Here is a 15,050-nt window from a genome sequence, read left to right on the forward strand (position 1 = left end):
AAGGGGTCACTTGAATGTTTGAATGGAAGTTGGTGTTGGGGTAAGAAAATAGGCTCCAGAGATGTTAAAATTTGGTTAGTTTCGCTCCTAAAATTTCTTATTGGTCATAATAAAGAGGTCACGTGGATGTTGTCATAATAGAGAGGTCATGTGAATGTTTAGAATGAATTTTGGTGTGGGTGGTGTATGGAGTTTTCGAAAATAGTGTTGTTGAAAATTCTTATTGTTCAGGCTGGTCAGTAGACGTCATGTGGATATTTTAAATAGCTTTTTAGCAATTAGTTAAGGAGTGTATTTTCCGCTTGACTGAATTTGAGCTGGATAAGTAAGTTCGTTTAGGACAGGAAGAGCTATATGTATGTGTGCGCGCGTGTGTGTGTGTGTGTGTGTGTGTGTGTGTTTATATGTATGTTGGGGTGCGCGCGCATGTATATATGTGTGCGTGTGTGGGTATAAACACACACACACACGCGCGCACACATACATACATATAGCTCTTCCTGTCCTAAACGAACTTGCTTATCCAGCTCAAATTCAGTCAAGCGGAAAATACACTCCTTAACTAATTGCTAAAAAGCTATTTAAAATATCCACATGACGGCTACTGACCAGCCTGAACAATAAGAATTTTCAACAACACTATTTTCGAAAACTCCATACACCACCCACACCAAAATTCATTCTAAACATTCACATGACCTCTCTATTATGACAACATCCACGTGACCTCTTTATTATGACCAATAAGAAATTTTAGGAGCGAAACTAACCAAATTTTAACATCTCTGGAGCCTATTTTCTTACCCCAACACCAACTTCCATTCAAACATTCAAGTGACCCCTTCATAATGACCAATCAAAATTGTATTGACCATTGTCCATAAGAAATTTTAGGCGCGAAACCAAGCAAATCTTAAACAACTCTGGAGCCTCTTTTTTCACATATAAGAGACAGCAAACCCAACATAAAGTCAGATAAGAGAAAAAAAATCTATCAGAAAGGAACTCTATCTCTCTTAAAAAAATATCTTTTGATAAGCATAACAAATGCGCAACCGGTAAAAAGAACTTTCACCTAATTAAATACACTCTCCCTTACTTAAATTATTTTGTCAGCATTTTCTTCATTTCCTTTTTTTATATATCACAACTCGTGTTCCACATCTCCTTTTTTAAATATATATATATATATATATATATATATACATATATATATATATATATATATATATATATTGTTGTATTTGGGGATGATCATGTTGCCAGTTTAGCCATTAAAAACACACGTACTATATATTTGGTGTAATTATTTGTATCTAAAGCATCACCTTTTCTTTTGTAGCAGTTGACTATAGTGTTGCTACACCAGTCATTGGGTATGACTCCTTCGTGTATCACCTGGTTAACTATACAGGTGACTAGGCTATAGCCAACACTGCCAGATATTTTGAGCATCTCTGCAGTGATTCCTGATGGGCCGGTGGCTTTCCCTGTCTTCATACTCTTAATTGCTTTAGCTACCAAGGTACTGTCAACTCGGATAGCAGGTCCCTCTGTTGGGTCAACATTCGGCAGACTCTCTTTCTCCCATTCATTTTCTTTATTTAGCAGGCTTTCATAGTGACGTCTCGAAACCTCTCTCTCTGCAGCCTCGTCTAGTGCAAGTGAACCATTATCCATGTGAACACATTCTCTCTCACACACTGTCTTGCAACATGAAATACCTCAAGTCTTTGGTCCTCATGGCACTGAACATTGGCAACTATTTTCTTATCTGCTTCCCCTCTGGCTAAATAAACCTGCCTCCTAGCTTCCCTTCTGGCAGTCTGATACAATTCCCTGCTACCACCGTTCTTCCAGTCCTTCCAAGCTTGTTTCTTTTCTCTAATAGCCCTGTCAACAACATTGTTCCACCACCATGTTATTTTGGGTCGAGAGGGGGCTTTGCACCATCCACAGATCTGGTCAGTGGCCCTCAACAGGTTCTCCTGTAGAAACCTCCAGTTGTCTTCTACATTGTGATGTATATATATATATATACAGCTCTATAAAGAAGTGCCAATCTCTCAAAGTAGATGAAACACATGGAAGTGGGAGACCCAGGAAAACATGGAATGAAGTACTGAAGAACAGCTTCAGGATAACGAAGCCTTTCAGGCAAAATGACAAAGGACCGAGGTGCCTGACCCCCTGCTGTACTCAGAAAGACCTGTACTCTGCAGCAGAAATGTATATTGTTCAGCGAGCATGTGTGTGTATTGTATGATCTAATAGAGGTATATGCAAGTGCATGTACTTGTAAGTTTTCAAAGGGGTAGTGTATGGGTGTGGAGGAAAGTGAATTAAGAGAATTTTTAGGGTATAAAAGGTAAGGAAATATAAAAATAGATAGAAAATAAGAAATAAGGAGTTATAGGTAATATATTGGTGGTTGTGAGGGTAAATAAAGGTGAATATTTATGAGGGCAAGGGGAAATTAGAGAATGATGTGGGGGTGAGGTGGGGTGGGATTGTTATTTGTATTTTGAGAATAGGTTCTAATTAGCCTATAATTGAACTGGGTCTTAGTTTAACATGTATGCAAAGTTCCGTGAAGATTAGTTTGCTGCTATAAGCAGCAAGATGGTAACAGGCAGACAGACAAAAATTGTCATTTATATATAAGATATCTCTCTCTATATAAACGCCAGTTTGTTTGTCTGTGTGTCTGTCAGGTTGTACCCTCACCCTGACCACGGCTTTCAACCGATTCTGATGAAACTTAACTCACACATAGCCCAATGTCATAATTCAAAACTAACGCAGCGAAAATTTTGAAAAAGTTCCCCCAGTTCTGAGAAAAAGTGATAAATTCGACATGGGGTCGAGAATCTAAGCTTTTTATTTGCAACACATTTTCTGTTGTAGTTTTCGCAACTTGCAATCGATTTTCACCAAACTCATGGTGAAGCTTAATGTTACCCTAAGAAACTTAATTCTGACGTTAGTTTTCCATGCAATACTTTACCATCAGAAAAAATCGATAAAATCATGCCATTTTGGGAAATCGCGTTCAAATTCAAGATGACATATTTTCGACAATATCTTTCACAAATTGGCAGGAATTTTTTTAAAATTCACAGCGAGCATCATGTCTGCTCCAGGGGCTCTTACATACCCGGGCAATGCCGGGCTATGCTGCTAGTGTATATATATGGTTCAAATGTACAGAAAACAAAAGACAAAGACAGGTGAAGGAACAACAAGCAGGTGTATTAGTTGGTAGTTCAGGATGAGTGGAAAAGTCTTTGATGTTTTGAACCTATGCACTTCAATAGAAAGGGATGAGAAGTAAAAAATGGAGAAAGAGAGAGAGAGAGAGAAAATGTGTTGGGATTAACAGTTTCATCAAATGAAAAGGCTAGTTGTCTAAAATAATGTAATAATTGATAATCCTTAGTATGTACTTTTGCTAATTGGGAAAAAATGTACATATAATCATCATTCTTTTACATTTGCTTTTCCCTATTGACATAGGTTGGACAGTTTCCTAAGGCAATGTTTTAAGGTTGGATGTCCTTCCTGTTGTCAAGCCTTTTAGTTGTCTTTTATGACATGGAAGGATTCTGTGAGTCTATTCTAAAATTGGGATTGACTACAAAAATTTAGAGGGAATTTTGCTTACTATCTATTGTACTATAGGAGCACATTTTGAAGGCACTTCCTTTATATAGTGTAGTACAAGTCAACCTGGTAGAACCCACCCATCTTTAACAACAACCATGTGTAGAACCTGTTTTCAGTGTAGCAAACTGAGACAACCAGGTTCATGTACTTTAATGCAATGCTTGTAGGAGTGGTCACTGCATCACATTAGCTTCATAACTTTTGTACTGTGTAATCTCATGATGTAAATGTTCCAGATATATTTTGGTATATCTCTAAAATGTCTCTAAGACATTCATTCTACTCTTTTTCAGCACTGTATTGAACAACTTTTGAATTACCATATGAACTGCTTTGAAAGCATTGGATTCACACACCACCAGGTAAATATTAATAGTTCATTATTATCTAGTTGGACACTTTTAGGTGCAGGAGTGGCTGTGTGGTAAGTAGCTTGTTTACCAACCACATGGTTCCGGGTTCAGTCCCACAGCGTGGCACCTTGGGCAAGTGCCTTCTACTATAGCCTCAGGCCGACCAATATATATATGCATGTGTGTGTTTGTGTGTCTGTGTTTGTCCCCCTAGCATTGCTTGACAACCGATGCTGGTGTGTTTATGCCCTCGTTACTTAGCGGATCGGCAAAAGAGACCGATAAAATTAAGTACTGGGCTTACAAAAGAATAAGTCCCGGGGTCGAGTTGCTCGATTAAAAGGCGGTGCTCCAGCATGGCCGCAGTCAGATGACTGAAACAAGTAAATGAGAAATGAGAGAATGAGTTTTTCATATACGTGAGACTATTGTTTGTATACATGTTATCCTTGCATACAGGCATGTACCCTACATCCCTCTTCAGCTCATGGGTGCTGGTGCCATGTAAATGTGCCTGTGCCGGTGCTACATAAAAGCATCCAGTACACTATGTAAGGTGGTTGGTGTTAGGAAGGTCATCCAGCTGTAGAAATCATGCCAAAACAGACATGGAATCTAACCAGCTCCTGTCAAACTGTCCAACCCATGCCAGCATGGAAAATGGATGTTAAATAATACTTATGAAATGATGATGATGCTAGTGCTAGTGCACTGTCTTAAGTCTGTAGCATTCAGATTACTCTGTTAAATGCAACATATATTTATTCACATTGAATTAATCATGCATTATCTTGTAGCTTTGAGATTTCACTGATGTAATTATTTATGTTTTGAAGGACATTGTCAGGTAGGTGAAAGGCCAGATGGGGCCAGTTTAAACATGGAACAGATGAAATATTTTGGACTGTATATGACTGGTTTAAATGCTAAAGGGTTAATGAAAGCATGTTCGCACATCATCACCATCACCATCATTTAACATCTGTTTTCCATGCTGGTATGGGTTGGACAGTTTGACAAGAGCTGACCAGCTGAAGGGTTGTTCAGGCTCCCTGTCTGTTTTGGCATGGTTTCTACTGCTGAATGCTGTTCCTAATACAAACCACTTTACAAAGTGTACTAGGTGCTTTTATGCAGTACTGGCATGGGTGCTTTTTATGTGACACCAGCACCTATGTGCTTACAAGATTGGGGTTGCTCAGCTGGCTTGGGTTGTAGGGGACAAGCCTGTATGCAAGGGCAGCCATGCTTTTACTTAACTTGACATGTCTTTTCAAGTACAGCAAACTGCCAGGAGTCTTGGTTCCCTGTCATCCCCTTTGTGAGTCACCTTCAACAAGAGACCCTTTCCTATCAACATTTGGCATAAGTCACCTGCAATATCACGCCCTCCTCAGCCAAGAGGTCTTGTTTTTGATTACTTGATGACCATAATAGTGACATAAAAAAGCACTCAGTACACTCTGTAAATGGTTAGCATTAGGAAGGGCACCCAACTGTAGAAGCCATAGAGTCCTTTGGCTTGTTGGATCCTATCAAATTATCTAACTCATGCCAGTATGGAATATAGACACTAAGTGATGATGATAGTGTTTTTTTATACTTAATGCTTACTTTTTAAATTTATTTTATGACATATTTGTTTCTATTGCAGGGTAAGTGGATTTTTGCATTATTAACCTGTCTACAGAAACCTCTTACTCCAGAAGCTTGTTCTGCCATAAGGAATTTGGCAAGGATTTGTGCTCGACTACGGTCATTGATGGTATGTTAATCTGATAATATTACTTCCCAATTTTGGGTTTTCACAAAGTACATTACTAGGATTGCTATTATAATTAAGAAAATTGTAATGTAGTTAGACCAGTTTATAATGTTTACATTGTAGAAAGCTAACAAATGTGAATACATTTTATTAACCGCCAATCCCAGGGGAAAACAAGAGATGTTATCTTGATATGTTTCATTTCTTATTGGCCACTTTTTTTGGAGGACATGTACTCCTCATACCTCCGCCTACAAAGAAAAATAAATACTATACACTATTTAAGTCAAATACAAACTAGGACATGTTTGAAATGGTTTTCGATTAATTTGTACTGTGTGTATTTATCAGAAATAATTTAAATAATTGATAAGTATTTTATGCATCTATTTTATTCTACTTTATTCTAATATTTGGTAATCCAGTCTCTTTGTTCCCTTGCCCTCTCATTTATTTCCAAATTCTCTTTCTCATTCAATGATGTGCACAAAACCTCTACTTTTCTCTTGTGTCTATCTAGAAAGTGTGAGTCCTGATGTGTGTCTATGTGGTGCTTGTTTTTGTATTATTTTGTTTGGATTAATTGTTAATTCTTTAGCCATTGTGTGTCAGTATACATGTATTATATGCGATTCTTTATGTTGACATCAGTGACATGGATTTTCCCTGTTTAAGTTGTGTGTATTTTATGGAACACAACTATACCATCAGTGACACCACAGGTACCAACTATCTTTAGATTGTGGATAATAAAGTGCGATATTATCTCTGATGAGATTTGAATTCAAAGTGTAGTAGGGTGAGGGAGTGACAATGAAAATAAAATATTAGTTTATTTTAAGTGGTACAATGATTGTGAGATGAATGTACTAGGTTATTGGGATCTTTTCGGTTTGAACGGCAGTTTTTAACATAATTTCTAGGTAACTAAAAAATTTTAAACTTCGTATACTGGTAGAATGTGTTTATAAAACATCTTTTTCTCTTGACTTTATTGAGAAAATTCTATAGTTTGTAAGATATTTGTTGTTTTTTTTCTTCAATTTCTGCAATTTCAACCAATCACTGATATCTACTGAGGTAAAAAAACATTCTGTGCTGTATGAATATGTCCCTCATTTAAGAAACAGATTGGGTTTATTTACATTTGTGAAGAAAAAAAAAGATACCCTTCCCACCACCCTAACCCTAAAACAGATTGAAATGCAATAGATCGATACTAGGGTCATAATTATGGGTGATAATTTCATATGACACCGCAAGAAAAAACTACCGTTCAAACCGAAAAGATCCGGTTATTGATTATGTGGTTATAAGTCTCTCTTATTTCCTCCACTGGGTGGTGATTATGAAACTAATAGTGGAAACAGGGCCAGAATGTGAACACTCCTGTTGTAAATCCTTACCCCATCAAGCATAAGTTGAATCTACAGCCATTATCTGTCTGAGCAAGGAACCTAATTATGCTTGCTTGACTATAATCATTAAGATAATGATGTTTGTTCTCATCACTGTTGGTGTGATTTTAATGTATTACAACTTTTTGGCTCACTATATTTAGGATGTTAGCACCTGCTTTACTATTAGTTTTTCATGCAACAGACTTTCTGAGTATTTTTCACCTGTCATTCTTTCATGCCACTCAGTGTTCATTCATGGACATATCTACTCTAGTCATTAAATGATCTAACAATATAGCTAGACTGTGCTTCATCAATTAGTTCTAATAAGACTGAAGCATGTGATCTTTAGCGTACCGCTAAAGATCATACTCATTCCCCTCTATTCTATATGTAATTAATTTAAATTTAAACCAAGCTTTCCTCTCATGTCTTTCTTAACTGGAATTGGTCATTTACACATTACTACATAGTGTCCCAAAACTGGACAGTCAGAAAATTAAGCAATATAGAATATTTTATTGGTTGTAAATTAATCTATGATATTATTTCACTTGTCATGACATTCATGTGTTTGAGAGTTACACTTTTAAACAACACTTAGAATGAAAATGTTGACATAATAATAAAAGTCTTTAATGTAAGGAAATAAGTTTGAGTGTTAAGCTTTAAACGACCTTAACTGTGGAATATAATTAAAGATATTTAACAAAATGAAACTGTAATGATGATCTATAAATTTGTGCATCAAAACAGAAATATGGAATTTCATAAAACCAATGATTTCCACTGATCCTACTAGTTGTGATTTAAAGTAAAATGAAAATTATACTTTATGCATTAAATGATTAAGATAATGCTACTTTTCTCCTCACTGTGTGTGTAATTTAAAATAAAAGTTTTTACCTTACTGCATCTTGCTTTATTGATATGAAGCATATATTTCTTAGTTGAGCTTGTTAATTGTAGTAAGAGAATATAGTTGTAAAGTCTTTTACTCCAATAAATTTTTCCCTCTTTAAGATGGCAGCATATAGTTTGAAATGTACTCTACTTGAAATAAGTGCTGAGGTATAGCTACTATTGTTGTCCTATGAAGTCCATCTTGACTGCCTCTGTTGTAGCCACCACAAGAAGAAACCTTTATGCAATTATTAGGCCTGCTAGAAATAGTGTTCAAGTTCCATGCAAAATCACATCCTATCATCTTGAAAATGGAAAGACATATTGGATAATGTAGTCATAGCTACACTCCATCTGAAACAACTGGACTGCCTTTGAGTACAGGTCTACTCAATCAAGACTGACTTGGAGGCTAAACAACAAAAATAACCAGATAACCACATACATATAAAAAGAAACAGGGCAGTGGAGAAAATGCAACATATCTAAGTTACCATACTCTACTCCACATGTTAAACTTTTTCATGTTGGAATAACCAGTATAATCCTTTATTAGACTGAGACATGCATATCTAAAGTATTGAATTTGTGCTTTAGTGACTGTCTACTTGCTATGATCAAGGCTGACTAGGAAAGTGGTTACTCAATGACAGTGACTAATAAAAAAAAAAATTAATCTACACTAATAGATGAGGTAAAATTGCTTGTTATTAGCTAATTTAAAAAAAGATTCTTTTAGATATTGATTTCTTTTTTAGTAATCACAAAACCAGATATTTTAGGAGGTAACATTATAGTCAAATGAATTGAGCTTAGTATAGCGTCCGCTTTCCATGCTAGCATGGGTTGGACGGTTCAACTGGGGTCTGGGAAGCCTGAAGGCTGCACCAGGCCAATCAGATCTGGCAGTGTTTCTACAGCTGGATGCCCTTCCTAACGCCAACCACTCCGAGAGTGTAGTGGGTGATTTTATGTGCCACCAACACAGGTGCCAGACGAGGCTGGCAGACAGCCACACTCGGATGGTGTTTTTTATGTGCCACCGACACAGGTGCCAGACGAGGCTGGCAGACGGCCACGCTCGGATGGTGTTTTTTATGTGCCACCGACACAGATGCCAGACGAGGCTGGCAGACGGCCACGCTCGGATGGTGTTTTCTTATGTGTCACCGACACAGGTGCCGGACGAGGCTGGCGAGCGGCCACGCTCGGATGGTGTTTGTTACGTGCCCTCAGCACGGAGGCCAGTCGATGCGGTGCTGGCTACGGTCATGTTCGGATGGTTTTCTTGTGTGCCACCGGGATGCAAGTTCCATTGATGTTCATCTATTTTGGTTTGATTTGATTTGATTTGATTTGATTTGATTTGATTTTCACTTGCCTCAACAGGTCTTCACAAGTGTCACAAGAAGGAAGGTATGCACAGGTGGACTGACTACGTCCCAGGTAGGGGCCACGGGTTATGGCTTCACTAGCCTTGCCGGGTCTTCTCACGCACAGCATACTTCCATAGGTCTTGGTCTCTAGTCATTTCCATGGTGAGACCTAACGTCCGAAGGTCGTGCTTCACCACCTCGTCCCAGGTTTTCCTGGGTCTACCTCTTCCACGGGTTCCCTCAACTGCTAGGGCTTGGCACTTTCTCACACACCTATCTTCATCCATTCTCGCCACATGACCAGACCAGCGCAATCGTCTCTCTTGCACACCACAACTGATGCTTCTTAGGTACAACATTTCTCTCAAGGTACTAACGCTCTGTCGAGTAAGTACACTGACATTACACATCCATCGGAGCATACTGGCTTCATTCCTCACGAGCTTACGCATTGTCCTCAGCAGTCACGGCCCATGTTTCACTGCCATGTAGCATAGCTGTTCGTACACATGCATCATACAGTCTGCTTTTACTCTGAGCGAGAGGCCTTTAGTCACCAGCAGAGGAGGTAAGAGCTCCCTAAACTTTGCAGGCTATCTTATTCTAGCAGTACACTTTCAGCGCACCCACCCCACACTACTGACTTGGTCACTAGATAGCGGAAGCTATCAACTACTTCTAGTTTTTTCCCCCGGAAAGTGACGGAAGTTGTTTTCTGCAGATTTTCGGAGGTCAATACTCCCGAGCATCTGCCACATACAAAAACTATCTTCCCAGTTAGCCTACCTTTGACATTGCTGCACCTCTTATGTGTCCATAGCTTACACTTGGTACATCTTATAGAGTTTCTACCTACACCTTTTCTACAGATCGAGCAAGGCCATCTTCCCGAGGATATTGTGGATTGTCTACCTTTCTACTTATTAGTACTTTGGTTTTAGCTAGGTTGACTCTAAGGCCCCCGATTCTAAACCCTCCTTCCACACCTGGAACTTCTCCTCCAGTTCTGATAGTGACTCAGCAATTAGAGCGATAATATATATATATATATATATATATATATATATATATATATATAAATATATATATAATCTATATAAATATATACATATATATTATACATATCATATATATATATATATATATATATAATATATATATATATATTATAGAATAATATATATAATACCTATACTATATATATATATATATATTTATATACATATATATATAAATATATATATTATATATATATATATATACATATATAAATATATATATATATATATTACAGCTATATATATATATACAATATGAATATATATATATATATACATATATAATATATATATATATAAAAAATATATATATATATACATATATAAATATATATACATATATATATATATATATATATATATATATAAATATATATACATATATAATAAAATATATATATATATATATATATACATCATCATCATCATCATCATCATCGTTTACGTCGTTTTCCGCGCTAGCACGGGTTGGACGGTTTGACCGGGGTCTGGGGAGCATGGACTGCCCCAGGCTCCAGTCTGATCTGGCAGTTTTTCTACAGCTGGATGCCCTTCCTAACGCCAACCACTCCGCGAGTGTAGTGGGTGCTTTTTACGTGCCACCTGCACAGGTGCCAGAGGGGTCTGGCATCGGCCACGATCGGTTATTGCCTTTTTTCGTTGCATTGCGGCAGGGGGGGGTTCCGGCAGAGAGGAGAGAGGGAGAGAGAGTGGTGGGGGGGTGCATGTAATATAGGGGAGCACCAGTGGGGAAGGTTTGGGGTAAAGAGAAACGATGACAGGTAGGGTTGGTGGCAGGTTCTAGACAGAATGAAAAGTAGGAAGTAAAACATAGGATATCACGAGTGGGGGGGGGGCTGGAAGGAGATAGCCGGTTGAGGCAGTAGGACACATTTCAAAACAGGAGGAACATAAGATAACAGGTTAAGTGGGACGTTTGATGAGCTGCAGCGCTAGCTGCTTCTGTCCAGGGGGGGGGGAGAGGCAGGGGGTAAAATACATAGTGAGAAGTATATTGAGGAGGAGTGGTAGGAGGAACAGACACACGTAGTGGTGGCGGTAGTAGAGGGGATATCCGGTGAGGATGGTGTAAACAGAGTGTTCTCCGGTATGGGTGGTGGGGGTGGGAGGGCGGGCGAACCGCGAACGAATGGCGGGCTGCGAAGATTTTGATTGGGGACAGTAGATTTAAAACAAACGAATGGCGGGCTGCGAAGATTTTGATTGGGGACAGTAGACTTAAAACAATCGGGGTTTGAAGAAATGAACAGAGTAGTAAGAACAAATTAACTTTGGTACCGAGGGGATAAACAAATTAAAGGGTTATATTTTAAGAACAAGCAGAATTAGTGAATAGATTCGAACATTAAGGGTTAGCAGCAAATGTTATATATATATATATATAATATATATATAATATATATGTGTGTATGTGTGTGTGCGTGTATGTTTGTGTGTCTGTGTTTTCCCCCTGGCATTGCTTGACAACTGATGCTGGTGTGTTATTTCCCCGTTACTTAGCGGTTCGCAAAAGAGACAGATAGAATAAGTACTGGGCTTACAAAGAATAAGTCCCGGGGTCGAGTTGTTCGATTAAAGGCGGTGCTCCAGCATGGCCGCAGTCAAATGACTGAAACAAGTAAAAAAGAGAAGAAAGAGCAAGAGAAAAGAAACTTTATATCAATTATACAACCCACAGAGTAGGGGTTACATTTTCACTGTCTTGCAGGATACTTGGCCACCCAACTAGTGCTGGGTTAATAAAAAAAATACCTGGTACCCCCTGCAAGTTGGATGGCATCGACAAAGGTGTTCAGCAGAGGAAACCATGCTCATGAAGTCCTTTACCCAACCTAGGGAAGTTGGATGTTAAATCATGTCTATTCTGTTGTGACTATGTGTCTAGTTGAATTTGAATTGTGAGGAGATGATTACTATAATTATGAGTTATACTGAATTCGGATTGTTCGGTTTGAACAGCAGTTTTAACATAATTTCTAGGTGACACCTTGGGCAAGTGTCTTCTACTATAGCCTCGGGCCGACCAAAGCCTTGTGAGTGGATTTGGTAGGCGGAAACTGAAAGAAGCCCGTCATATATGTATATATATATATATAGTGTGTATGTGTGTCTGTGTTTGTCCCCCTAGCATTGCTTGACAACCGATGCTGGTGGTTTATGTCCCCGTTACTTAGCGGTTTGGCAAAAGAGACCGATAGAATAAGTACTGGGCTTACAAAGAATAAGTCCCGGGGTCGAGTTGCTCGACTAAAGGCGGCGCTCCAGCATGCCGCAGTCAGTCAAATGACTGAAACAAGTAAAAGAGTAAAAAAGAAAAAGGGAGTAACTAAACACTTTTAAACTTCGTTTATACTGGTAGAATGTGTTATAAAACATCTTTTTCTCTGGGCTTTATTGAGAAAATTCTATAGTTTGTAAGATATTTGTTACTTTTTTTCTCCAATTCTGCAATTTCAACCAATCAGTGACGTCTATTGAGGTAAAAAAAACATTCTGTGCCGTATGAATATGTCCTTGTTTAAACCTTTAGTGTTCTGATTATTCTATCAAACATAATGCTTATAGATTCCCATTGATTTGAATTAATCATGCATTATCTCATATCTTCAAGATCTTGATGGTGTTATTACTTAATGTAGAATAACATTGTAGGGTAGGTGTGAGAGCCTGGATCTGGTCAGTTTGAACATAAAACAGATTAAATATTTTGGCCGGATAGGGCCGGTTTAAATACTAAAGGGTAAGAAACAGATTGGGTTTATTTACATTTGTGAAGAACAAATGATACCCTTCCCCCACCCCTAAACCTAAAACAGATTGAAATGCAATAGATTGATACTAGGGTCATAATTATGGATGACAATTTCATATGACACCGCTAGAAAAAACTGCCGTTCAAACCGAAAAGATCTACAGTTTGTGTTATGAGTAGCAGGATTAAAGCTTTGTATGTGTCTACGACTTTTGATTTCACCTGTATTTTTGACCTGCATTTTCAATCTTTTGAAAATTGCTTTTGACTTGTAATTTAATCTCATTCAATTCATTTACTGTAAAACTGTGTTGGTGTAGTATGTGTATTATTAGTAGCATAATAGACAGAGTTGTGTATAATTGTGTCATTTGAAGTCTATCACATCAAATGAGGCCATATATATAATATATATACATATATAAATATATATTTATACATATATAAAATTATATACATATATATATATATATATATATATATATATATATATATATATATATATATATATATATATATATTATATATATACATATATAAATATATATATTTATACATATATAAATATATATACATATATTTATACATATATAAATATATATACATATTATTTATACATATATAAAATATATACATATATATTTATTACATATATAATATATATACATATATATTTATACATATATAAATATATATACATATATAAATATATACATATATATTTATACATATATAAATATATATATATAAATATATATATACATATATAAATATATATATATATATATATATACATATATAAATATATATATATATATACATATATAAATATATATATATATACATATAAATATATAAATATATATATACATATATAAATATAGATACATATATATATATATATACATATATAATATATATACATATATATATACATATATATATATATACTATATAAAATATATATATATATATATATATATATATATATATAATAGATATAATATATACATATATAAATATATATATATATATACTATATAAATATATATATATATATATATATATATATATTATTATATAGTATATACATATATAAATATATATACATATATACTATATATATAAATATATATATATATATATATATTTATATAGTATATACATATATAAATATATATACATATATACTATATATATATATATATATACATATATATATATATATGCTATATAACTATATATATATATATATATATATATATATATATGCTATATAAATATATATATATATGCTATATAAATATATATATATATATATAATATATGCTATATAAATATATATATATATATATATATAAATCTAGAGGCAAGTGAAAATCAAATCAAAACAAATCAAAGTAGATGAACATCAGGGAATTTGTATCTTTGTGGTACCAGTGCCGGTGGCACACAAGAAAACCATCCGGACGTGGCCGTAGCCAGTACCGCATCGACTGGCCTCCGTGCTGTTGGCACGTAACAAACACCATCCGATCGTGGCCGTTCGCCAGCCTCGTCTGGCACCTGTGTCGGTGACACATAAAAACACCATCCGAAGACCCGGCAAGACTAGTCAGGTCATAACCTGTGGCCCCTACCTGGGACGTAGTCAGTCCACCTGTGCATACCTTCCTTCTTGCGACACTTGTGAAGACCTGTTGAGGCAAGTGAAAATCAAAACAAATCAAAATAGATGAACATCAATGGAATTTGT

General features: G+C 36.1%; 1 protein-coding gene across 2 annotated transcripts in view; it reads left to right on the top strand.

Annotated features, from left to right (window-relative positions):
* LOC115209619 (gem-associated protein 2) overlaps positions 1-15,050 on the top strand; it is a 35,539-nt gene that overhangs the window by 18,675 nt on the left and 1,814 nt on the right. The window contains exons 6-7 of one of the 2 annotated variants that reach the window (XM_029778070.2): positions 3,960-4,028; positions 5,674-5,784. In XM_029778070.2, the coding sequence (XP_029633930.1) occupies positions 3,960-4,028; positions 5,674-5,784 (180 nt within the window). The remainder of the gene's footprint in view (positions 1-3,959; positions 4,029-5,673; positions 5,785-15,050) is intronic. The other variant, XM_036501103.1, reaches the window with a different exon arrangement.

Source organism: Octopus sinensis, linkage group LG3 (assembly GCF_006345805.1).
Source record: "Octopus sinensis linkage group LG3, ASM634580v1, whole genome shotgun sequence".
Taxonomy (NCBI): Eukaryota; Metazoa; Mollusca; class Cephalopoda; order Octopoda; family Octopodidae; genus Octopus; species Octopus sinensis.